General features: G+C 42.7%; 1 protein-coding gene across 4 annotated transcripts in view; it reads right to left on the bottom strand.

Annotated features, from left to right (window-relative positions):
* Window positions 1-25,399, bottom strand: part of mamdc2a (MAM domain containing 2a) — a 148,812-nt gene that overhangs the window by 102,922 nt on the left and 20,491 nt on the right. For all 4 annotated transcript variants that reach the window (XM_068030580.1, XM_068030584.1, XM_068030581.1 and 1 more), the window contains exon 3: window positions 9,148-9,404. In XM_068030580.1, coding sequence (XP_067886681.1) covers window positions 9,148-9,404 — 257 coding nt within the window. The remainder of the gene's footprint in view (window positions 1-9,147; window positions 9,405-25,399) is intronic.

The raw sequence follows: 25,399 nt of genomic DNA, 5'->3' as shown, positions 1-25,399 counted from the left end.
TAAGCGATGGTGGTGTAGTGGTAATGTCACTGGACTAGTAATCTTGAGGCCCTGTAAACATGGGTTCAAATAGCAGCTGGTGGAATTCAAATTTAGTTCATAAAAATCTGGAATTGAAAGCTAGTCTCAGTCATGATCAATGAAACTATAATTGATGGTTGGAAAATATTAAATGCTTTGCTGCTCCTCTTGAATTAATAATAAGTCCTGGCCTATGCCCAATTTGTTTCACAGCAATATTTATTCAAGAAAGGGAGTTATGCAGGCCAGCATTTATTATCCATTCTTAATTGCCCTTGAGAAGGCAGTGGTGAGCCACCTTCTTGAACCGCTGCAGTCCATGTGGTGTAGGTACTCCCACAGTGCTGTTAGGGAGGGAGTTTCAGGATTTTGATCCAGCGACAGTGAAGGAACGGCGATATAGTTCCAAGTCAGGATAGTGTGTGGCTTGGAGGGGAACTTGCAGTTGGCAGTGCCTGCTGCTCTTGTCCGTCCAGGTGGTAGAGGTCAAGGTGCTGTCAAAGGAACGTTAATCCTTCCACTGGGTAGGAGTTATATTACAATCTTTTGCCTTAGACATTATCTAGAGTACAGTAATGGCTATTCTTGGAGCGGTCTGAGCATCTTTAGTGGTGTGTCCATGCTGGTCAATACCTAATTAAACCATAGAGTAACCCAGGGTGTAACAAGAGTACCCCCTATCTGATATTTGTGTCATTTGCACAAGCTGCCACATGCCTCTCCAATCTTTATTGAAGGGGAGTTGAGAAAATGCTTGGTAAGACTTAGGTAACACAATTTACATAAGATTAGGGCTCAAGGAACTGGGGGTAATATATCAGCATGGATTGAGGATTGGTTAATAAAAGAAAGAAAAGACTTGCCTTTATGCAGTGCTTTTTACAACCACAGGACATCCCAAAGTGCTTTACAGCCAATGAAGTACTTGTTGAAGTGTAGTCACCTTTGTAATGTAGGTAAAACAGCAACCAATTTGTCCACAGCAAATTCCCACCAACAAATAGACAGAAAACAGAATGCAGGAATAAATGGGTCATTTTGAGATGGCAGTGTGTAATTAGCAGAGTGCCGCAAGGATCAGTGCTTGGGTCTCAGCTATTTATGATCTATTTTGAATTCAATGAGTTTTAAGTCCCCCCCCCGCCCCCAAAGAACAGGAAGGTGGCAGGGAGGTGGTGCATAAAATGGAGCGGGAGGCTCGGGGAGCATTTCCCGACCCGCTCCCGCCTCTGCCACTACTTTATGCAGGGTAGCAGCGGCGAAAACTGGCCTGCCCGCCCCAGGCCAATCAAGGCCCTTAAGTGGCCACTTAACAGTCACTTAAGGGCCTCCGCCTGCCGCCATAGGGATTTTACCTATGGCTGGCCAGGCAGTCCAGGCTCGTTAGAAGCCGCCTGACAAAAGCAGACGGCTCTCTGACAGCCTGGGGGAGGAGGTGCCCTCATGATCAGGCACCCTATACCCAATGGAGGGCCACCCCCGTTGCCCCAACCATCCCCAGCACCCAACATGGCCCCCATCCCCCCAATTGCCCACCCTTGCCTCACTGGGGCGTGACCGATCGCCCCCGGCGAGGCACTAAAAACTTACCTTGGTTCCAGGGCTCCCTGACATCTTTGCGATGGTTGGGTTGCAGTCCCAGCAGTGGCCACCACTCCTGCTGGGGCTGCTGGGACAGAGAGCTGCCGGCCCGCTGATTCCAATGAGGTGGAAGCCCCGCCTCAGACCAATTAAAGGTTTGGGGACCGCAAAATGTGTATCGGATCCCCAGGCCAGCTGGAGGCGGGTTCGCCACAAACATTTCAGCCGGTGGTTAGCTCCCGTCTGCCAAGGGTAAAATTCCAGCCAATGATTTAGATGAGGGGATCGAATGTAATAAATCAAAGTTTTCTAATGATACAAAATTAGATGGGAAAGTAAGCTATGAAGAGGACACAAAGAGGCTGCAAAGGGATACAGAATAGTTAAAGTGATTGGGCAAGAAGATTGTAATGGCGTATAATGTGGGGAAGTGGGAATTTATCCACTTTGGTTGGACAAATGGAAATTCTTTTTTAAGGTGAAAAGACTATTTAATGTTGGCATTCAGAGGGATTTGGGTGTCCTTGTGTATGAATCACAGAATGTTAATGTAGTGTTTGACTGATCAGTTTGATTGCTTAAACCCCCGGGTGGAGCTACAGAGCAGAAGTGGAATTGTGGGAGATTTCTGGAAGTTTCCGGGAGACATTTTGAATCCATCTCACAGAACACAGGCTGCTGTTAAGGCATGTCCTCCAATCTGTCAGACCCTTATAGTTATTGTTAATGTGCTTTAAATAAACCAGTTGGTTATTTAACACAGTGTGACATCTGCACTGCTCAGAGTTAAATCGGATATCGAAATTAAACCCCGTATAAATATAACAAAAACTTGGCGATGAAGTTGTGTGAACAATATCTAGTGTTACCAGTTCCAGAACCTTTCCTGCCGATGCCAGGAAATCCTCCTTTGTGTTGAGAGCGATGGATTTCGGGGTTCAAGACCTACTTGCTCGCTACGGGGATGGACAGCCCAGATATAGCAGAAAACCGTAAGAAAGCAATACTCGTACATTGCTTTGGGGCAGAAGGACAGTGAGTCTTCGAGCAGCTCACGGAAGCTAAGTCTACGTTCGATGCGGCAGTGAGTGCTCTCAGAAAATACTTCGGGCCAGAGAAAAGCATGATAATAGAGCGATGCGCTTTCCGCCGGAGATCCCAGGAACATGGTGAGTCTATTAAACAATATGTGACAGCATTGCAGCAATTGGCATCTACATGTACATTTGGCACACTAACCAACGAACTGATCCGCGCCCAATTAATTGAAAGACTTCAATTCCACGAATTAAGAAATGTCTCCTCATGGAGGATCATGATCTAACCTTGGAAAAGATCACAACCCCAGCAGTCTAGATCGAATCTGCCAGGTTAGATTTGAAGAGGTTACACACACATGCGCCCTTAGACTCAGGGTTGCAGACACAGCTTGCCCAAACAGCTTCAGTGCGAGGGTTAAGACCAAGAAGACTTCAGCAATCTCATCAAAATGTGCCCCATCATGGTCAGTTACCTGCAAAACTATGCCCAAATTGTGGAAAGGCTCATCAAGTTACAACGCCGTGTCCAGATCAAGGGGAAAAAATGTAACTCATGTTCAAAATGGAACCATTTGGCAAAGATATGCAGGTCGTCAAAGAAAAAGACTTCATCGGTTCGACACGTAGGGAAGTCTCTTCCTGAGGGTGAGGTACAACATCTATATTCCATCACCAAAAGTAAAGCACCAGGTGCTTTACAGTCGAGATCGCAGGCATCTCAGTCTCACTTCTTATCGATGTTGGTACGAAAGTTTTTATTCTGAGTGACAAACTCTACCATCTTTATTTTTCACAATTCTCTCTCACTCCTGCGACAGACACTCCAAGCTTATGACGACACTATCATTCCAGCTTCGGGGATGATCAGAGTTCCAGTACGCCCCAAAAACACTTCATGTTCTATTTAGCTAAAGGCCAAAGCCTTTTGGGGGTAATCATTTACAATAGGTTTGAATTTAAACTCATTGACCCCACTGGAGCACGCATTAATGTGATTGATAAAGCAGACATGGAAGAAAATGAGAATCAGGAGCTAGATCCTGAACAGAATGGTTCAGAGTCCGTTTCCAAAAGTGAAAGCACTGAGACTTGCCCTGATGACAGCTTGATGTCTGGCTTTAAAGAAGAGCAATAGAAATTGCTAAATCCAGAGGGCAAGACGCGATAAGACCTGGAATCTCTCCTTGGGTTCCAGTTCACAGCAGCTAGTAACCAGAAGCCAGATGGGTTGCCAGTAATCAGCAATGTTGTCCTTGACAAGATGAACCAAATCAAACCTTTGGATGTAAGACCTTTGGACCCCTCCTGAATCCTGTCCTGTGTTCCAGACCTCACACCATCCTGGACAGATTTTGGAAGGCAGCCACAAAGTGGGCGAGCAGTAGCAGTGCTAAATGTTGGATCAAGGAGGTCACAGCACGGGCAAAGGAGCGAGCCAAAGAAGATTATTGCCAATTTAAATGTAAATTGGATATCGAAATTAAACCCAGTATAAATATAACAGTTAACATGCAAGTACAGCAAGCAATTAGAACTGCAAAATGGTTTGTTAGCCTTTATTGCAAGGGGGATTAGAGTACAAGAGTAAGGAAGTCTTGTGGCAATTATACAAGGTTTTGGTGAGACCACACCTGGAGTACTGTATAGTTTTGGTCTCCTTACTGATGGATGGATGTACTTGCCTTAGACAGGGTGCAACAAAGGTTCACTAAGTTGATTCCTGGGATGACAGGGTTTTCCTATGAGGAGAGAGTGGGCCTCTCCTCCCTAGAGTTTAGAAAAATGAGAGGTGATCTCATTGAAAGGTATAAAATTCTTTTAGGCCTTGGCAGTGTTTTTAAAAATTTGTTTCATGGGATGTGGGCATTGCTGGCAAGGCCAGCATTTGTTGTCCACCCCTAATTACCCTTGAGAAGGTGGTGGGGTCAGCTGCCTTCTTGAACTGCTGCAGTCCATCTGGTGCGGGTACACCCGCAATGCTGTTAGGGACGGAGTTCCAGGATCTTGATCCAGCAACAGTAAAGGAATGGTGATACAGTTCCAAGTCAGCATGGTGTGTGACTTGGAGGGGAACTTGCAGGTGATGGTGTTCTCATGCGTCTGCTGCTCTTGTTCTTCTAGGTGGTAGAGGTCGCGGGTTTGGAAGGTGCTGTTGAAGGAGGCATTGTGAGTTGCTGCAGTGCATCTTGTATATGGTACACACTGCTGCCACTGTGGGTCGGTGATGGAAGGAGTTGATGGGGTGCTGATCAAGTGGGCTGCTTTGTCCTGGATGGTGTCGAGCTTCCTGAGTGTTGTTGGAGCCACTCTCAACTAGGCAAGTGGAGAGTATTCCTTCACCCTCCTGACTTGTAGATGGTAGACAGGCTTTGGGAGTCAAGAGGTGTGTTACGTGCTGCAGAATTCCAAGCCTCCAACCTGCTCTTGTAATCCCAGTATTTAAATGGCTGATAGTGGGGGATTCAGTAATGGTAATGCCATTGAATGTCAAGGGGAGATGGTTAGATTCTCTCCTCTTGGAGATGGTCATTGCCTGACACTTGTGTAGCAAAAATGTTACTTGCTGCTTATTAGTCCAAGCCTGAACGTTGTCCAGATCTTGCTGCCTATGTACATGGACTGCTTCAGTATCTGATGAGTTGCAAATGATACTTAACATCATACAATCAACAACGAACATCCCCACTTCTGACATTATGATGGAGGGAAGGTTATTGATGAAGCGGCTGAAGATGTCTGGGCCTCGGACACTACCCTGAGGAACTCCTGTAGCAATGTTCTGGGGCTGAGATAATTGGCCATCAACAACTACAACCATCTTCCTTTGTGCTAGGTATGATTCCAACCAGCGGAGAGTTTTCCCCCTGATTCCCATTGATTTCCATTTTGCGAGGGCTCCTTGATGCCACACTCAGTCAAATGCTGCCTTGATGTCAAGGGCAAACACTCTCACCTCACCTCTTGAGGTCAGCTCTTTTGTCCATGTTTGAACCAAGGCTATAATGAGGTCAGGAGCTGAGTGGCCCTGGTGGAACCCAAACTGAGCATCAGTGAGCAGGTTGTTGCTGTTTAAGTAGCGCTTGATAGCACCTTTGACGAAACCTTCCATCACTTTGCTGATGATGTCAATAGTCAACTGATAATTGACTGGATTGGATTTGTCCTGCTTTTTGTGCACAGGACATAGCTGGGCAATTTTCCACATTGTCAGGTAGTTGACAGCATGGTAACTGTACTGGAACAGCTTGGCTAGGGGCGCAGCTAGTTCTGCAGCACGTCTTCAGTACTACATCCGCGATGTTGTCAGGAACCATAGCCTTTGCAGTATCCGGGTTAGATGCCAACAGGCTGTTTCCCCGGGCTGGATATATAGAACTAGGTGTTACAGCAACAGGATAATGGGTTGGCCATTTAGGACTGGGATGTGGAGAAATTTCTTCACTCAAAGGGTTGTAAGTCTTTGGAATTCTCTACCCCGGAGAGCTATGGATACTCAGTTGTTAAGTATATTGAAGACTGAAATTGATAGAAATTTGGGCACTGAGGGAATCAAGGGATCAGGGGATAGGGCGGGAAAGTGGAGATGACATAAAAGTTCAGCCACGGTTTAGTGAATGGTGGAGCAGGCTTGAGGAGCCATATGGCCTACTCCTGATTCTATTTGTTATGGCCTCATGTACTTATTAGAGAGCCATATATCTGAGTTTGCCAATGACAAAAAGATTGGTGGTACAGTAAATAGTGTAGACGGGAGAATAAAATTACAAAGAGAAATTGATAAGTTAAATGAGTGGGCAAAACTGTGGCAGATGGATTTCAATGCAGGCCAGTGTGAGGTCAACCATTTTAGAACAAGAAAGGATTGATCTGAGCATCTTTCAAATGGTGAGACGCTAGGAACAGTGAAGATCTAAAGAAACCTAGGGGTCCATGTGCACAGATTACTAAAATGTAGTGGTCAGGTATGAAAAATAATCATGAAGACTGATAGAATGTTAGACTTTAGATACAGATATAGAGCTAGAATATAAAGAGGATATTTTGCTGATGCTATACAAAGCCCTGGTTAGATGACATCTGGAGTATTGTGTATAGTTCTGGACATGGCACCTCAGAAAGGATATATTGGCCTTGGAAGGAGTGCAATGCAGATTCACCAGAATGTTACCAGAGCTCCAAGGGTTAGATTATGAGGTGAGATTACATAAACTAGGCTTGTCTTCCCTGGAATATATAAGTTAAAGGGTGATTTGTTGAGCATTTTAGGATTTTGAAAGGAATTGATAGAGTAAATAGAGAGAAACATTTTCCACTGGTGGGGGAGTCTAGGACTAGGGCACATAACCTTAAAATCAGAGTCAGGCCATTCAGGAGTGAAATTAGGAAACACTTCATCATGCAAAGGGTGGTGGAAGTGTGGAACTCTCTCCCACAAAAAGCAGTAGATACTGGCTTAATGAATAATCTTAAATCGGAGATTGATTTTTGCTAGTCAAGGTTATAATAGGTTATGGAACCAAGGTGGGTGGATGGAGTTGGGATACAGAGCAGCCATGATCTCACTGAATGGCAGAATAGGCTCGAGGGGCTAAATGGCCTCCTCCTGATACTATGTTCCTGTTGTGAGGCCAGATACGAATCATTGAGCTGGTTTAATTCACAGCAGTTGAACATAAATATCAACAGTTATATTCAGACTGAATCAGTAGTTTGTCTTTGTGTAATAACACAAAATAAAGGAAACACTCCAGTTCCCTACATCAGTGGGTCATCTTGCTCATCTTGCTCACTCCTGCAATCTAACCTTCTGAAGGCAAGATACTGCCAATTCTAATTATCTAGTCTCCGTCCACCCTTTAAAATCAGTGGCAGGATCGAGTTTGCTGAATTAAAAAGAGAGCTTGCATTTCTATAGCACCTTTCACAACCTCAGAACATTCCAAAGCACTTTACAGCCAATGAAGTACTTTTGAAGTGCAATTACTGTTATAATGTAGGAAACACAGCGGCCAATCTGTGCACAGCAAGATGCCACAAACAGCAAAAGACTGGCTGCTGGGAAGCTGAAATAAAAACAGAAAATGCAGGAACCACTCAGCATGTCAGGCAACATCCGTGGAAAGAGAGAGAGATAGACAGAGAGAGAGGCAGAGTGAAATGGCCCCATTTTAACTCACTCAAAACCCACTCACTTACACAGAGCTAAAATCAGGTCCAATGTTTCAGACAAAAGGCCATTGACCTGAAACATTATGTTTCTCTCTCCACGGATGCTGTCTGACATGCTGAATAGCATTTGGTGCTTATATTCCTAACTGTCTGTGTTTGACAAAAGCTTGTCCTTGAAGCTTTCTGTTTAAAACTTCATCATCTCCCATTGTAGTTACTTCCCTTCTTCAACAAAATTCTGAGTCTAGAAAGACAATCTCATTAAACCATCCTTATAATCCCCCTGCTGATCTCAAATACATCAAGTCCTTTCAACTAAATACGTGTGAACAATCAGTTGTTGTTCTTGCTGTTGCCCCATAGGCAGTTTGTGATGTATAGCTTGAGGGGCATCAGTGATCAAGCATGGGGCAAGGCAAGGAGGAAAGCCTCCATGAACTATCACAGCCACTACAGGGATTGAGCCTGCACCATTGGTGTCCTTCTACATTATATTCTAGTTGTCTATCCAACTGAGCTAACTGACCTCCCATGAGCAGCTAGTGAAATGTTCAAAACAGCTTTCATTATCTGAAGCAGCTCATCAAATTCTATTCAATATATTTCTGAGCCCTGCTGTCCTGTGAATTTAACCCCTCCAGAGCTCAGTATAGCTCAGTCGCAGCTTTTGAAGATAAGCTACACCTCCTGTGTCAGCATAACAACATCAATACAGTGCCTTTAACACAGTAAACCACCCCAAGGTGTTTCACAGGAGCAATTATCAGACAAAATTAGACATTGAGTCACAAAAGGAGATATTCGCACAGGTGGACCAGAAGCTTGGTCAAAGAAGTAGCTTTTAAGAAGCATCTGAAGGAAGAGAGAGGTGGAGAGGTTTAGGGAGGGAATTCCAGAGCTTAGGGCCCAGGCAGCTGAAGGCACGGCCGCCAATGGTGGAGCAATGAAAATCGGGGGTGAAGGATTGGAGAAGTGCAGCGATCTCAGAGAGTTGTAGGGCTGGAGGATGATACAGAGATGGGGGGGTGGGGTGAGACCATGGAGGGATGTGAATACAAGCATGAGAATTGAAAATTGAGGCATTACTTGGTGCAAATTAAGATACGGGCAGCAGTCTTGGATGAGCTCAAGTTTACGGAGGGTGCAAGGTGGAAGGCTAACCAGCAAAACATTGGAATAGTCAGGTGTAGCGGTAAGAAAGGCATGGATGAGGGAATGAGGAGAAGTTGAGTTGAGGTGAAAATCCCGCGACAGGTTAAATAAAAATTTTTCCAGATTCTTTTCTCAAAAGTAGTTAAGTGATTTGAAAAGCTATCTGCTTGCACACAGTAAGTACCTTGGATTTGTCTATTACGTTTCTTACGCCTATGCTCGCAATTTTCCAGCTGTCAGATGGCTCGCTGGCAGACCAAACCAGAAAATCAAAGCTGTTGCCTTCTGGCCGAATATACATATTCAGTCTTCCAGGATCTGTACCAGTGATCTGATATACCAGCCTCACACAGCTTTCTCCCAGATCGTGGAGTTCAGGACTAGTAAGGGTACCCACTTTTCCACTGTGATCAGCAGAACCTTCAATATAGATATAGCGGCCTGAAAAACAAGGAGGACACACAATTATCAAACTCCAGATCAGCAACAGTCATATAAATTTGACTAGAATCTTCATTTAAGTGTTGGCAGGATGAAGTCCCCTTCCCCTCTCACATCCCCCAAAAAAACCCATTATAGGTCAATGCAGCATGGAAATAACAAGAGTCGAACAAAACTATGACCAACTATAGAGAAATGTTTAAAAATCTGCAAGCAGAGTTTCTGCTCGGTAGCCCTGATTTTTTTAACGCAATTTGCCTGAAATTGGCCAACACAGCATGAGGGAAAGCAGAATTTTAAGGTGAATTGATCACCAGGGCAAGTTCCGCTAACTGCAGCCTTCAAGGAGATTCTTCAAATGAAGTTGTTTCATTTGGGTGCAAGGACACCGAAACGCACCTTTTTAAAAGCTTTTGATTTTTTTTTAATTAAAAAAATTTAAACTGACTACCGTTCCTCAATACATCCAAGAAAGGTTCAGGATATTTTTTGAAGCCATTTTCAGTGATTTAAAATTGGGTTACTTGCAGATGGTGGCCTACACGTGCTGATTAAAAATGCTTACTTTTTTTGTGATAAATGCATTTTCTACTGTATTCATCAAACTGCATCAGGTTACTAGTTTTAAATATATCGAGGAATATTTTCAAAGGCAAAGTTTTTTTTAAAAAGAAATTACATTTTAAAATGACGCTCAATTGCTCTGGTTCATGGCAGATTTTACATTGGTTAATATGCAAATAGGTTTGAGCAAAACGTGTGGGAAAAAACTGTTCTCAAAACGGGTACAATTTTGGACACATTTTGTGCCCGGATTGCTGATAGCTCCCAAAGTGGAAACTCTACTCCCGATTCCCATTCTTAACATGCTTCTAGCAACTGGCAGTCTGCTTGATTTAGTGCCTTATCCAACACCTTAAACATTCCCTCCCTCCACTACTAGCACACAGTGTCTGCAGTGTGTACTATCTACAAGATGCACTGCAGCAACTTGCCAAGGCTTCTTCGACAGCACCGCCCAAACCTGTGACCTCTACCATCTAGAAGAACTGTGGAGATTGTTATGTTACACTAGGGCATTCCTGGTTTATTTTTATATCAGCACATAACTATATCCATAGATTTAAAGGGTGAACTGAATCCGTTATGTGGTTTTGATTTTTTACTGTTTTGATATATTTTTATCAAGAGGCATAGAGTTATACATAAACCAAGCAAGTTAGGCTAAACCTTTATAAATCACAGGTTAGGCTTCAGCTGGAGTTTTGTATCCAATTCTGAACACCATGTTTTCAGAAGGATGTCGAGGCCTTGGAGAGGGTGCAGAGGAGATTTACTAGAATGGTACCAGGAATGCGGGACTTCAGTTATGTGGAGAGACTGGAAGCTGGGATTGTTCTTCTGACAGCAGAGAGTATTAAGAGGAGATTTGATAGAGGTGTTCAAAATCATGAACAGTTTTGATGGAGTAAATAAGGAGAAAGTGTTTCCAGTAGCAGGAGGGTGGGTAACCAAAAGACACAGATATAAGGTGATTGGCGAAAGAACCAGAGGGAAGACGAGGAAACATTTTTTATGCAGCGAGTTGTAATTTGGAATATGCTGCCTGAAAGAGCAGTGGAAGCAGATTCAGTAGTAACTTCAAAAGGGAATTGGATAAATACTCAAAAGGAAAACATTTGCAGGACTATGGGGAAAGAGCAGGATAGTGGGACTAATCAGATAGCTCCTTTAAATCCTTTAGTTGGCACAGGCATGATGGGCCGAATGGCCTCCTTCTATGATTTTATGATTTCACAAAGCTCACATCAATCACCTTAATGAACACAAAATTCACCCAATTTGCTTTTCCTATTGTGGTTTTATAGGTGTGAAGCTTAGCTTCAGACAGTGCTGAACTCATGATCATGACAACAACTTGCATTTATGGAGTGCCTTTAACATAGTAAAATATCCCAAGGTATTTCATAGGAGCGATTATCAGACAAAAGGAATTCCAGGATTTAAGCCTATATTTGTGATCATTTGGTTTCCCGGTGGCCCTGGACACCTGAAATGGGAACAAACACCCACCATAGAATGGGAGAGGGACCTCAGGCAGTTGCCTACCTAATGATGGAAACAGCAATGTAAAAGATTTGATTCAACAGAAATATAATAGGATACTCTAACTGGCTAGTCCTGTAACTCCCTCCTGTATGAAGTGACAATCTGTTAATGAGCAAATAGCTCAGTAATTCTAACTTCCAATTCTGCACCAGCATGTCACTGCTTGTGTGGTGTGGTAACATATTGGTTATGTAACTAGATTAATAACCCAGAAGCTTGGACCAATGATCTGGGGTCATGTATTCAAATCCCACTGTGGTAGTTGTGGAATTTAAATTCAATTAAATAAATCTGGAATAAAAAAAGCTAGTCTCAGTAATGGTAACCTACAAAAGTCCTGATTGTTATAAAAACCCATCTGGTTCACTAATGTCCTTTAGAGAATGTCTGCTGTCCTTATCCAGTCTGGCCTACATGCGACTCTAGACCCACAGCAATGTGGTTGACTCTTAATTGCCCTCTGAAATGGCCTAGCAAGCCACTCAGTTGTATTCAAGAACATGGCTCACCACCACCTTCTCAATGGGCAATAAATGCAGGCCTTGCTAGTGATGCCCATATCCTGTGAAAGATTTTTTTTTAATTAGGTAATTTTCAAACTCCGGGCACTTCAGAAAATCAGCGGTTAATATGAGTGCCAGGCGTTAACTCCACGCTCGAGTATTGTTCCTGCAATCTAACATACCGCATGTCTCTAAAATCTGCAAACAGACTCTGCAAAAACATTTCTTAAAATACACTGTTTGACACAGCCATGGAAAGCATTGCCCAGAGCCATAAACACAAGAGTGGGTGTTGACAGCTGGCCCACGGTTTAACACAGTGAGAATAAGTAATGCCAATCCACAAAATCCTCACCAGATAGTTGAGTGCATCACAGCTGCAGTCTGCAAATATAATCAGCCAGTCCATAAATCAGTGATATGTAGATTAACAACTCTCAGCCTCCCTTTATCAGTAAAAGTAATTGGGATTAAATGACTGCAAAAAGACTCAACCATGTGTAACAATTGGTATTTAAAGTTTAGAGACAACTACTCTTTTCCTTATTGAGAACCAAGGCAACGGCCGGGGGTGGGGGGAAGAGAGGGTGGTGGGAGGGAGGGAAGAGGACAGAAGGAAAGGAGGGAGGGAGCGAGGAAAGGAAGGAAGGAGGGAGGGACTGAGGGAAGGAGAGAAGGAAGGAGGGTAGGAAGCAGGGAAGGAGCAAGGGAAGGAGGGAAGTTGCAGTAACAAAATTAGAAGCCTTGATAGTGCAAATAGTTTTTATGGGTATGGACCAAACTGAAGTTGTAACAACAACTTGCATTTGTAAAAATGTCCCAAAAGCGCCTCACAGGAGCTTTTATCAGACACAATTTGACACCAAGCCACATAAGGCATTATTAGGACAGATGACCAACAGCTTGGTGAAAAAGATGGAATTTAAGGAGCGTCTTAAAGGAGAAGAGAAAGAGGCAGAGAGGTTTAGGGAGGAAATTCCAGAGCTTAGGGCCAGGCAGCTGCAGGCACAGCCGCCAAAGGTGAAATGATTAAAATTGGGGAATTGAAGGAATGCAGAGATCTCGGAGGTTTGAAGGTCTGGAGGAGCAGTTCTAATTCTGCAAATGTCTCTTTACATTATCCAAAGGAAACAGTTAGCAGGAATTTTTCATCCCTTCAAAAGCATAATATATCATCCCATCATGTAATCATCCCTTTTGACAAACATTGCCGCTCTGCAAAGCATCTCTCCTCAGCATTTTCTTGTTAGTGGAGGCCAAAACGCCACAATTGCCAATTAAAATAAAGATAGTAATTCATCCTTTTAAAAACTTAGAGGTTACTACTTCACATCAACACAGTGCGTTAAACCAACAAAGCTCAGTTTTAACATACTGAACTAAGGTGACCTTGAATCTGTAATACAGTTCCTCTTCCTCCTTATTCTAATTAGTATTTCTTCTCCATGACCACCTCCGTAACATTGCCCGCCTCCACCCCTGCCTCAGCTCATCTGCTGCTGTAAACGTCATCCACGCTTTTATTACCTTTAGACTTGACTATTCCAATACTCTCCTGGCCGGCCTCACATCTTCCATATCTAAAACTCTGCTGCCCATATCCTAACTTGCACCAAGTCCCGTTTAGCCATCACCCCTGTGCTTGCTGACTTACATTGGCTCCTTGTCCGCCAATGCCTTGAATTGAAAATTCTCATCCTTGTTTACAAATCCCTCCATGGTGTCATCCCTCTCTACCTCTGTAACCTCCTCCAGCCCCATAACACCCCGGAGATCTCTGCGCTCCTCCAGTTCTGGCCTTCTGTGGATACCCAGTTTCCTTCGCTCCATCATTGGTGGCCGTGCCTTCAGCTGCCTGGGCCCTAAGCTCTGAAATTCCCTGCCTAAACCTCTCTGCCTCTCTACTGCTCTGTGCTCTTTTAAAACGCTCCTTAAAACCTACCTCTGTGACCAATCTTTTGGTTCCAAGTCCCAATATCGCCTTATTTGGCTGTGTGTCAAATTTTGCTTTATAAAGCCCAGTAAAGCGCCTTGGCACATGTTAGTATGTTAAAGGCGCTATATGAATGCAAGTGGTTGTGGTTGGCAGCATTCTAAAATTCCAGCAAGATGGCAACAGATTTAATGGTCCGGGTGCAGTCAAAGCATAACTCAAATAATGGACAAAGTTTCAGATCTCCGATAGTTCCGGCTTTGAAGTGGATGTCCTTTATCTTAAATGGATTACCACCGCTGCTAAAATAGGAATTTCAGGGAAATAAATTAAGCATTCATGAGCTGGATGCCCAGAACCCAATTTTAGGGATACATCACCCTTGCTGTCATATGTAAATAACCAAATTAATTTTTACACTGGAATATACATTTATACTTCTTTGCCTCTGTCATGCCAACATGTTATGTTGAATAATTTTTTTAATCCACTGGCTGGACACCTGATTTTATATATTTTTTAGGAAATTCAAATGGAAAAGGTAAAAGATAACTTTGCTAGCACCTTAAGATAGCCACTTAATTTGCAACACTACATCCTACATTGCAAGGCCGGTGAAGTTGGAGACAAAGAGTCTGTCCCGTCCCAGCAAGAACCAAGACCTGGGAAATTTAAGGGAACTGCCCGTTCCCATTAGCAAGGCATCAAGACTATTATTTGAACAATGGGACCCTGATAGTGAGAAAGAAATCCCCAGACATGGGCTATTTTAATTGCAAGAAGAAATACACTGCTAACTACCATGCTTGAGTCACTAGGTGACTGTCATGTGACAAGTCCACTCCCATCTGTGTCTTTTAAACTGGTGTTTTGTCTACAGCAGGCTGAGAAGCATCTGAATTCTGACAAGTGCAGGCCCAAGTGAGAGTCCCTCTTCTCTCTCTCCCTCCATTCCAGCTTGCAAGTTTCGAATCCTGCCTGCTGACTGATCACCTCTGCATACTCCGGCTACAACCAGAAACCCCTTGGAGGAAATCATCCACATCACTGTCTCCAAGAAACCCAATGAATCAGTCATCTATCTCTTTAAACCGGACTCCTCAGGACCACTGAATTCAGCTAGAAGCCAGCCGAATCACCAAACCCCACAGACTGTATACCCCTTTTTTCTATGGACTCTAACTCAACCAATCTACCCTTCCCCTCATGTAACTTATTTGTGTGTGTGTGAAAGTTGGAGTGTAGTTTATTATTTTACTTAGTTCAGTTTAAGTATGATAAAGTTATCCTCTTTCTTTGTCAAACTCAAGAAAACCTGCCCGGTTGGTTCTTGTTCTGATCATAGCAAGAAAATAATCAAACACCTACTGAATTGGCCAGTACATCCACTTTAAAAAAGAAAGAGTCTTGACAGTTCAAATGTATTTCCGAACTGCATTTAAAATGCTGCAACAATTTCTTCTCGTTCATTTCTTGTGATGTTTTAATAAACTCTGCTTGATTAAAACAATTGTTTGACAATTCCCCAGGAGCAGGAATTCTGTGAGGAATGATGCCAAGCAATCAATGGAAGCCTGACCACAACAGAGGGCCCTGCCTCGACTGTGCTAACAAGGTACATCCATTTGAACTGTGCCATCACTTTGTACCACTCGGAGTTATATTGCAGTTATTTTGAGCCTGGCCAACAGGCCTGAGCAGATAACACTGGCAGTCGGGGAACCGTGTAACAGTATCTGAAATAGAGGTAAATTGACATAATTTTCTTAATGCTATTATGTTTATGTCTTCGAGTCCCACGCCAGAAATCTGAACTCAGTCAAGGCCAGTGTTCAGTTTCCCTAGAAACATTATATAATAAAGAATGTTATAGGTGACAGAACTGGGAGGTAGATAGTGAGCCAGAAAATAAACCTACATTTACATTACACCTTGTCTTGTCTCTCAGAAAGGGTTCAATTATCAAGACTGATTGCAGAGACGAGGCTTGTATTCCCTCGAGTATAGACGTTTAAGTGGTGATCTAATTGAGGAGTTTAATATGATTAGGGTAGATAGAGAGAAACTACTGCATCTGGTGGGGGGAGTCCAGAATAAGGGGGCATAACCTTAAAATTAGAGCTCGGCTGCTCAGGGGTGGTGTCAGGAAGCACTGCTTCACACAAAGGGTAGTGGAAATCTGGAACACTCTCCCCCAAAAAGCTGTTGAGGCTGGAGGTCAACTGAAAATTTAAAAACTGAGATTGATAGATTTTTGTTGGGTAAGGGTATTAAGAGTTACAGAAACAAGGCAGGTAGATGGAGTTAAAATACAGATCAGCCATGATCGCACTTAATGGCAGCACAGGTTTGAGGGGCCTCCTCTTGTTCTAGGTTCTGATGCATTTATAACCAGTTGAAATACAGTCCTCCCTGAACTCTGATAAAGATTAAAATAAAATTCTGTTGCAATTACGTTCCGTCTTGCCTGCGGTCAAGCCACATTATATCTCATTTACAAACTTGAATCTCAAAGGTTTGCAGAGCAATAACTTGGAAGAAGTACGGTATGGATGGCGAATAAACAGAGGAGTCTATCTCAGATTGAAAAGTGCTTGCGAACGTTATTGAACTTTACTGAAACAATGGTTGTCTTTTATTTAATTTCCAGATAGTTTTTGTCAGCGTTTGTAAGAATTTCTGGAATTGTGGAAAGGTAGCACTGGATGATGTCACAGTGAGCCAAGGAGACTGTCGGATCCCTGGAGGTCCGGACTGTGCTAAGGCATTAATTACAAAAGAAAAGGGCATAAATATTTATTCAACCTCCATGTTACAATAATGAACATCACAAGCTCGATGCCTATCACTGTTAACATGATTACACCAACAAAATACAATCGTCCGATGGTATGATACCCAGAATATCACTTATGGACAACTGCACAATACCTTTCAGTTACATGGTCAGTTTCCACTAAATACATAACTCTGAAGGGCTGTTTGTATCTGGTTGGGGAGTCTAGGACTTGGGGACTGAGCCTAAAAATTAGAGCCAGAGCTTTCAGGAGTGAAGTTAGGAAACATACAAAGGATGATAGAGGTTTGGAACTCTCTTCTACAGTCAGCAATTGATATTAGATCAATTGTTCATTTTAAATTCAAGATTGATAGATTTTTTGTTGACCAAAGTGCAGTAGAAGGGTCTGAAAGAGCAATAGTAATGGTCTTATCAGACAAAAAACCATGGTCATCAACACATTACCTGCAACCAAGAGAAACTCAGTTACGTGACTCAGGAGGGGTCGAACTCGAAGGAAAGGGGAAGTTACAGGTAACACTCCAGTACAAGGGAAAACAAATATTAGAAACATTGTATGTTCTAAGGAATCAGGAATTCTCTCTCTTAAGTAGAAGAGCTTGTATTGACCTTCCTCTTAGAAAGAAAGTGGAAGAAGTTAAGCAACAAGAATCCAGAAGTCACTTCCAAGAGGAATTCCTGAAATTGTTTACTGGTCTAGGGAGACTGAAGACTGAATATAGTATTACTTTCTAAAAAGATGCTTAACCAGTGTGTCTTTTCATGCCTAGGAAGATTCCACAATTAATGAAGCAAGTTCAACATCAACTAGAAGACATGACCAGGATCGGAGTCATTTTTCCTGTTACTGAACCTACAGAATGGAGTTCAGGAATGGTTCCAGTTCCTAAACCTAAAGGTAATCTTCACATTTGTGTAAACTTAACTCAGCTTAATAAGGCCGTGGGACGAGAAGTTCATCCGATATCCTCAGTGGATGAAAGCTTGGCAAAGATATCCAAAAGTAACACTTTTCCAAAGCTTGACATGAATTGTGGCTTTTGGCAGGTTCGATTGGATAAGAAGTCAAGGTTATTGAAAGCCTTCATTACTCTGTTTGGAAGATTTTATTTTAACCATCTACCATTTGGTATCACATCAGCACCAAAAATATTCCAAAGAACTATGTGGAATATTCTACAGGGCCTTGATGGTGTAATATTCCATATGGATGACATCTTAGTTCACGGTGAGTCCAATGAAGAACATAACCTGATGGTTAGAGCGGTTTTGAATCGTCTGCAGGATGAAGGCCTAACACTTAATGAGCAGTGTGAGTTTTCAAAAACTTCCATTCGTTTTTAGGACACATTGTCGGCTGTAGTGGCATAATGACAGATCCGCAAATGACATGAGCCATTAGCAAATTCCCACTCCCTGCTTCTGTTTAAGAAGTTTGTCATGCTCAGATGTAAGATGAAGAATGCATCTATATCCACTAAAATTGCAAGCAAGGCTGGCTGCAGCAAAGTCCCAGTGGTAAGAGGATGAAAATCTTCTTTGAACACAGAAGGCACTTTACTATAGTGGATGATTTGCTGGTATATGACGAGAGATTGATGATTCCAGAGTCACTGCAGGAAGATATCTTGGAGAAAATACACCAGGGTCTTATGGGCATAACTAAATGTAGAGCACGGGCTCAGGTGTCTGTGTGATGACCAAGAATATTGAAAGATATAGAAAAAATTATTTCTAATAGCCAGGTATGGGCAGTGCACTGACAGGATCAAAGGGAACTTCTTATTTTGACCCAATTCCCAACCAAACTGTGGGAACATCTGGCGATGAATCTATTCATATTCAATGGAAAATCCTATCTGATTGTCATTGACTATTTTTCAAGGTGGATCAAGGTTAAACGTTTGTACTCAATGACAACTGAGATGGTCCTTCGGGTGTTATAAGAAATCTTTACGACACATGGTACACCAGATTAGTGAGTGTCTGATAATGGACCACAATTTGCAAACAACTACTTTATGCACTTAGTGGAAAACTGTGAATTTGTACATCTAACAAGTTCCCCTAGATCCACAATCTAATGGAAAGCTGGTGAGGAGTCAGAACTATTAAAGCACTGTTAAAGAAAAATCAAGATTTTCAAACAGCACTTCTGAATTACAGAACTACTCCATTGTTATGCAGATTAGCACCATCCGAACTATTGATGGGAAGGAAGCTTAGAACACAACTTGCAATCTTACCCAAAAAGTTACTTCCAGGGCTAGAAGTTGAGGATTATCAGAGAGTTCAAGACATAGAAAAGTCTTACAGAAGACAAGAAGTCTATAATTATAAGAGAAAATACCATACCAGGAACCTCCGAAGTTGATAGAAGGACAAAAGGTATGGGTACGTGACCAAAGCAGTAAAGATGAGGATTGGCAGCAATCTTATTTAGCACAAACTTCGGAAGATACTATAAGAATAAACAGGAGAAATCTTATTCCTATTCATCAAAGACGTCGGTCAGTCATACATTTGGATGAATCAGTTGTTGAGCCTAAAATTCAGAAAACACCGGATACTACAAACCTCAATGAATGCTGTCCAAGTCAAGACACAAGAGTTCAAAGAAAGATTACCAATCTTCCACATATAGCAGCAGCACGATCAGGGAGAATTGTGAAGCCTCCTGACAAATTGAATCTATGATGTCAGAGATTTAGGGGGAGATGGGGTAGTATGTAAAAATAAATATAAGTGAATGTATGTAAATATATATAAAAGCAAAATACTGCGGATGCTGGAAATCTGAAACAAAAACAAGAAATGCTGGAATCTTCTTCCGAAGAAGGGTCACTGACCCGAAACGTTAACTCTGCTTCTCTTTCCACAGATGCTGCCAGACCTGCTGAGTGATTCCAGCATTTCTTGTGTATGTAAATATATATTTGGATAAAGACTTGGGGGGGGTGGAGGGGGGGGGGGGAAGAGATATAGTATATGGGTCTGAAAGGGTTAATTCCGAGAAAGTGTAAAGAATACCTCCTACCATGATGATGTAAGAGATCACATATGAGAGAGACTTGAAGAGAGATGCAGCGTGGCTTCAGAGGAGTCACCCAGACTGGTATGAAGTTGTACATAGTTTAGTTTAGTTTAGAGGTACAGCACTGAAACAGGCCCTTCGGCCCACCGAGTCTGTGCCGACCATCAACCACCCATTTATACTAATCCTACACTAATTCCATATTCCTACCACATCCCCACCTGTCCCTATATTTCCCTACCACCTACCTATACTAGGGGCAATTTATAATGGCCAATTTACCTATCAACCTGCAAGTCTTTGGCATGTGGGAGGAAACCGGAGCACCCGGAGGAAACCCACGCAGACACAGGAAGAACTTGCAAACTCCACACAGGCAGTACCCAGAATTGAACCCGGGTCGCTGGAGCTGTGAGGCTGCGGTGCTAACCACTGCGCCACTGTGCCGCCCATCAGTTATAATGTAATAAAGGTTAATGTTCTAATTACTCGTGACTAAAGAATCTCTCTAAGCTAGACTATCTAAGGTGGCAACAAACATACAACACAAAGTTCTACAGGAGAACAGGGCAAGGCGGGTATGTGGAATTAGATCACAGATGTGAATGTTGGAACAGACTTGAGGGGCCAAATGACCTCCTCCTGTTCCTATGTTCCTTTGTTCCTAAGTGGTGAGGGGCATTTTGCCCATGAACACCAATATTTACTTCTTTCTCTTCCATGCTAAGTGGCACATGAGACAGCCCATTTCTTCCGCTGCTTTTACAAGCACATAATCAAGTCAGACACATCAACGCAGTAAAAAATGAACTTGCATTTATATAGTGCCTTTCATGCCCTCAGGATGTCTCACAGCTAGTGAAGTGTTTTTTGAAATATAGACACATTTTATGTAGGAAACATATCAGCCAATTCACACACAGCAAGTTCCCACGAACAGCAATGTGATAATGACCAGATAATCTGTTTGAGTGATGTTGGTTGAGGGATAAATATTGGCAAGGACTCCCCAGCTCTTCTTCAAAATAGTGCCAATGGGATCTTTTATATCCACCTGAGGAGGTAGAAGGGTTCTCAGTTTGACATTTCATTTGAAAGACAGCACCTTCAACAGTGCAGCACTCCTTCAGTATTGCATTGGAAGTGTCAGCCTAGATTTTGTGCTCAAGTCTCTGGAGTGCGACGAGAACCGACAATCTTCTGATTCAGAAGCAAGAGTGCTACCCACTGAGCCAAGAGTTCATAAAGAAATGCTGGAGCTTTTGTCCTTCAGATGAGATGTTAAACCAAGGCCTCTTAGGTGAATGTACAATACTTCAAGGCATTGCAGCAAGGGAGTTCTCCCCAGTGTCCTGTTGAATATTTATGCCTCAACCAACATCACAAAAAACAGATTATCTGGTCATTATCATATTGTTGTTTGTGGGAACTTGCTGTGTGCAAATTGGCTGCTGTGTTTCCTACATTACAACAGTGACTACACTTCAAAGAGTACTCCATTGGCTGTAAAGCACTTTGGGATGTCCGGTAGTTGTAAAAAGCGCTATATAAATGCAAGTCTTTCTTTCTTTGCTTATACTTTCTACTTATATATGAAGACATTAGCACTCCTTCTGTTGCTAACCTTAAGTCCTAAGACATAGCAACAGCATAAAACTATAGAAATTTCAACAACAGTTTAAGTAGGTCAAGAAAAATGGTTGGAGTGCTTCTCGTAATCTGTCATGAGCTTTCCTGCTCTAATTTTTATAGCCTGGTATAAGCAAAGGAACTTTTAAAATTCCTTCCCTAGATTTTATGCTTGTGATCTCAGGAAAATCACTCAAGCGCCAAACCTCAGTTGTGTAATAAAAATCTAAATCATATCTAAATGGCTGTGATACTACGCAATTAAACCTTAGAATAGAGCAGAAGGTTTAAGGCAAAAGAGTTACATGAGTACAGTGCATTCCTTTTAAATGTACCATTGATTTTCCATGACTTTTACTATCTTTATATTCTAAGAGAAATGCAAATAAAATATACTACAACACACAAAAAGGTACCCCCTTCTTGCAACAACAGGACAGCATTAAATACAAGAAATAGATTTGACATTAAGACTGGCCAACATACAACAGTCAGTGAATGGTGAAGTGGAAAGTGAGTCATTCTGAAGTGAACAGTTCCGCACCTGCAAAGGCTGCAAAACACCACACATCAGGCAGCTGATAGTCCTGAGGACATGTTGTCATGTAATGCTGGTTAAATTGCTCTCAGGATGTGAGCAATGCAAGCCAGGCCAGCACTTATTGTCCATCTGTGTTCTGAGTGGGTAGCACACTGACGTCTGCGTCATGAAGATTGTGGGTGCAAGTCCCACTCAAGCATATTGAGCACAATATCAAGGCTGACATTCCCAGTGCCAGTACTGAGGGAGTATTGCACTGTTGCAGGTGCCTTCATTCAGTTAAGAGGTTAAAACAAGGCCTCATCTGCTCTCTCAGGTAGACGTGAAAGATCCCATGGCCACTATTTCAAAGAAGAGTAGTGGAGTTCGCCCCACTGTCCTTGCCCAATATTTATCCCTCAAACAATATTAAAGAAAAATTACCATCTCGTCATAATCACACTGCAGGTTGTGGGAGCTTGCCATGTGAAAGTTTGCAGCCATTTTCCTAACTTACAACAGTGACTACACTTCAGAAAAGTCTTTTATTGGTTGTAAAGTGTTTTGGGACATCCAGAGGAGGTGAAAGGCACTATATAAATGCAAGGTCTTTCTAATTCCCCAGTTGCTGAGAAAAGATATTGGGGACCTTCTCCTGGAATTGAGGTGATGGCGCCGCCACGATGGGAAAGATAATTTGGGCGAGGTATAAAACTGGTTGCTGATTTAATTCCTGTTTGTCGGCTGTCAAGAAGATGATGAAGAAGTCCACCTGAAGTATTGTTGCAGCTGCACTTGCCAAACATCCATCACCACACGAAACAGCAGATAAACTGGGATATTAACTGGGATAGTTTTAGTGTGAAAGGAATTGAGGGGGCAGAACTCTTGAGGTGCATTCAGGAGAACCTTTTGCCCAGTATGTAGCAAGTCCAACAAGAGAGGGCGCAGTTTTAGACTTAGTTTTAGGAAATGAAGATAGGCAGGTGGAAGGGGTGGCAGTGGGAGAGCATTTTGGTGATAGTGATCTTAATTCAGTCAGCTTTAACATAATTATGGAAAAGGACAGAAATAGAACAGGAGTTAGAGTTCTCAAATTGGGGCAAGGCCAATTTTACTAAACTGAGGAGTGATTTAGTGAAAGTGGACTGGAAACAGCTACTTGAAGGTAAATCAGCCTTAGAACAGTGGGAGGCATTCAAAGGGGAGATTAAAGGGGTTCAGAGTAAACATGCTCCCACAAAGAAAAAGGGTGAAATGGCCAAATCTAGAGCCCCATAGATGTCAAGGAGCCTACAGGGTAAGATAAGGCAGAAAAGGAAAGCTTATGTCCGACACTGAGAACTCAATACTACAGAAAGTCGAGTGGATTATTGAAAGTGGAGGGGTGAAATCAAAGAGAAATTAGGAAAGCAAAGAGAGGGCATGAAAGAATATTGGCAAGCAAAATCAAGGTGAACCCAAAGATGTTTTATCAATACACTAAGAGTAAGAGGATAACTAAGGAGAGAGCAGGGCCCATAAAAGACCAAAAACGTAACCTATGTGTAGGGGTGGAAGATGTTGGTATGGTTCTTAATGAATACTTTGCATCTGTCTTCACAAAAGAGGGGGACGATGCAGATATTGTAGTTAAGGAGGAGGAGTGTGAAGTGTTGAATGGGATAAACATAGGGAGAGAGGAAGTATTAATGAGATTAGCATCCCTGAAAGTTGATAAATCACCAAGGCCCAGATGAAACGTACCCATGGCTATTAAAAGAAGCAAGAGAGGAAATAGCGGAAGGTCTGACCATCATTTTCCAGTCCTCACTGGATACAGGTGTGGTGCTGGAGGATTGGAGGACTGCTAATGTTATACCTCTGTTTAAAAAGGGAGCGAAGGAAAGACCGAATAATTACAGACCAGTCAGTCCAACCTGAGGAGTGGGTAAAATATTGGAATCTATTCTGAGAGACATGGTAAACTGTCACTTAGAAAGGCACAGGTTGATAAAAGATAGTCAGCATGGATTTGTTAAGGGAAAATCTTGTTTGACCAACTTGATCGAATTTTTTGAAGAAGTAACAAGGAAGATAGATGAGGGTAATGCAGTTGATGTGGTCTACATGGATTTTAGCAAGGATTTTGACTAGGTCCCACATGGCAGACTGGTTACAAAAATAAGATCCCATGGGATCCAGGGAAATGCAGCAAGGTGGTTACAAAATTGGCTCAGTGGCAGGAAACAAAGGCTAATTGTTGACAGGTGTTTTAGTGACTGGAGGGCTGTTTCTAGTGGCGTTCCGCAGGACTCAGTACTGGGTCCCCTGCTTTTTGTGGTGTATATTAACGATTTGGACGCAAATGTAGGGGGCATGATCAAGAAGTTTTCAGACGACACAAAGACTGGCTGTGTCGTAGATAGCGAGGAGGATAGCTGTAGGCTGCAGGAAGGTATTGATGGTCTGGTCAGATGGGCAGAAAAGTGGCAAATGGAATTCCACTCGGAGAAGTGTGAGGTGATGCATTTGAGGAGGTCAAACAAGGCAAAGGAATACACGATAAATGGGAAAATACTGAGAAGTGTCGAGGAAGTGAGGGACCTTGGAATGAATGCCCGCAGATCCCTGAATGTAGCAGGACAGGTTGATAAGGTGGTTAAGAAGGCATATGGAATCCTTTCCTTTATTAGCTGATGTATAGAATGTAAGAGCAGGGAGGTTATGCTGGAATTGTATAACTCATTGGTTAGGCCACAACTTGAGTACTGTGTGCAGTTCTGGTCACCTCATTACAGAAAGGATGTAATTGCACTAGAGAGGGTACAGAGGAGATTTACAAGGATGTTGCCAGGACTGGAAAAATGCAGCTATGAGGAAAGATTTAATAGGCTGGGGTTGTTCTCCTTGGAATAGAGAAGGCTGAGGGGAGATCTGATTGAAATGTTGAGTGGCCTGGATAGAGTGGAGGTGAAGAGTCTATTCACCTTAACAGAGAGGTCAGTGACGAGGGGGCATAGATTTAAATTGATTGGTAGAAAAATTAAAGGGGAGATGAGGAAAAGCTTTTTCACCCAGAGGGTGGTGGGGGTCTGGAACTCAGTGTCTGAAAGGGTAGTTGAGGCAGAGACTCTCAACTCATTCAAAAGGTGTCTGGATATGCACCTTAAGTGCCGTAATCGGCAGGGCTATGGACCAAATGCTGGAAGGTGGGATTAGAATAGGTGGATCGTTTTCGTCAGCACAGACACGATGGGCCAAGTGGCCTCTTTCTGTGCCTTAAACTTTCTATGATTCTATGATAGACGGCATTGGTGGCAACTAAGGACACAAGCTCTGTGTGTCAGTAACGGACACGGACCAGCCCCCTGGTTTTTACCCTTATCCAATGGTGGGAACAGGGTGATTTTTTATTTAAAAACATTCATTCTTGGGATGTGGGTATGGCTGAAAAGGCCAGCATTTATTGCCCATCCAATTGCCCT

Source organism: Heterodontus francisci, chromosome 4 (genome assembly GCF_036365525.1).
Source record: "Heterodontus francisci isolate sHetFra1 chromosome 4, sHetFra1.hap1, whole genome shotgun sequence".
Lineage (NCBI taxonomy): Eukaryota > Metazoa > Chordata > Chondrichthyes > Heterodontiformes > Heterodontidae > Heterodontus > Heterodontus francisci.
Note: the sequence above shows the minus strand (reverse complement) of the source record. Positions and strands in the feature narration are given on the sequence as shown.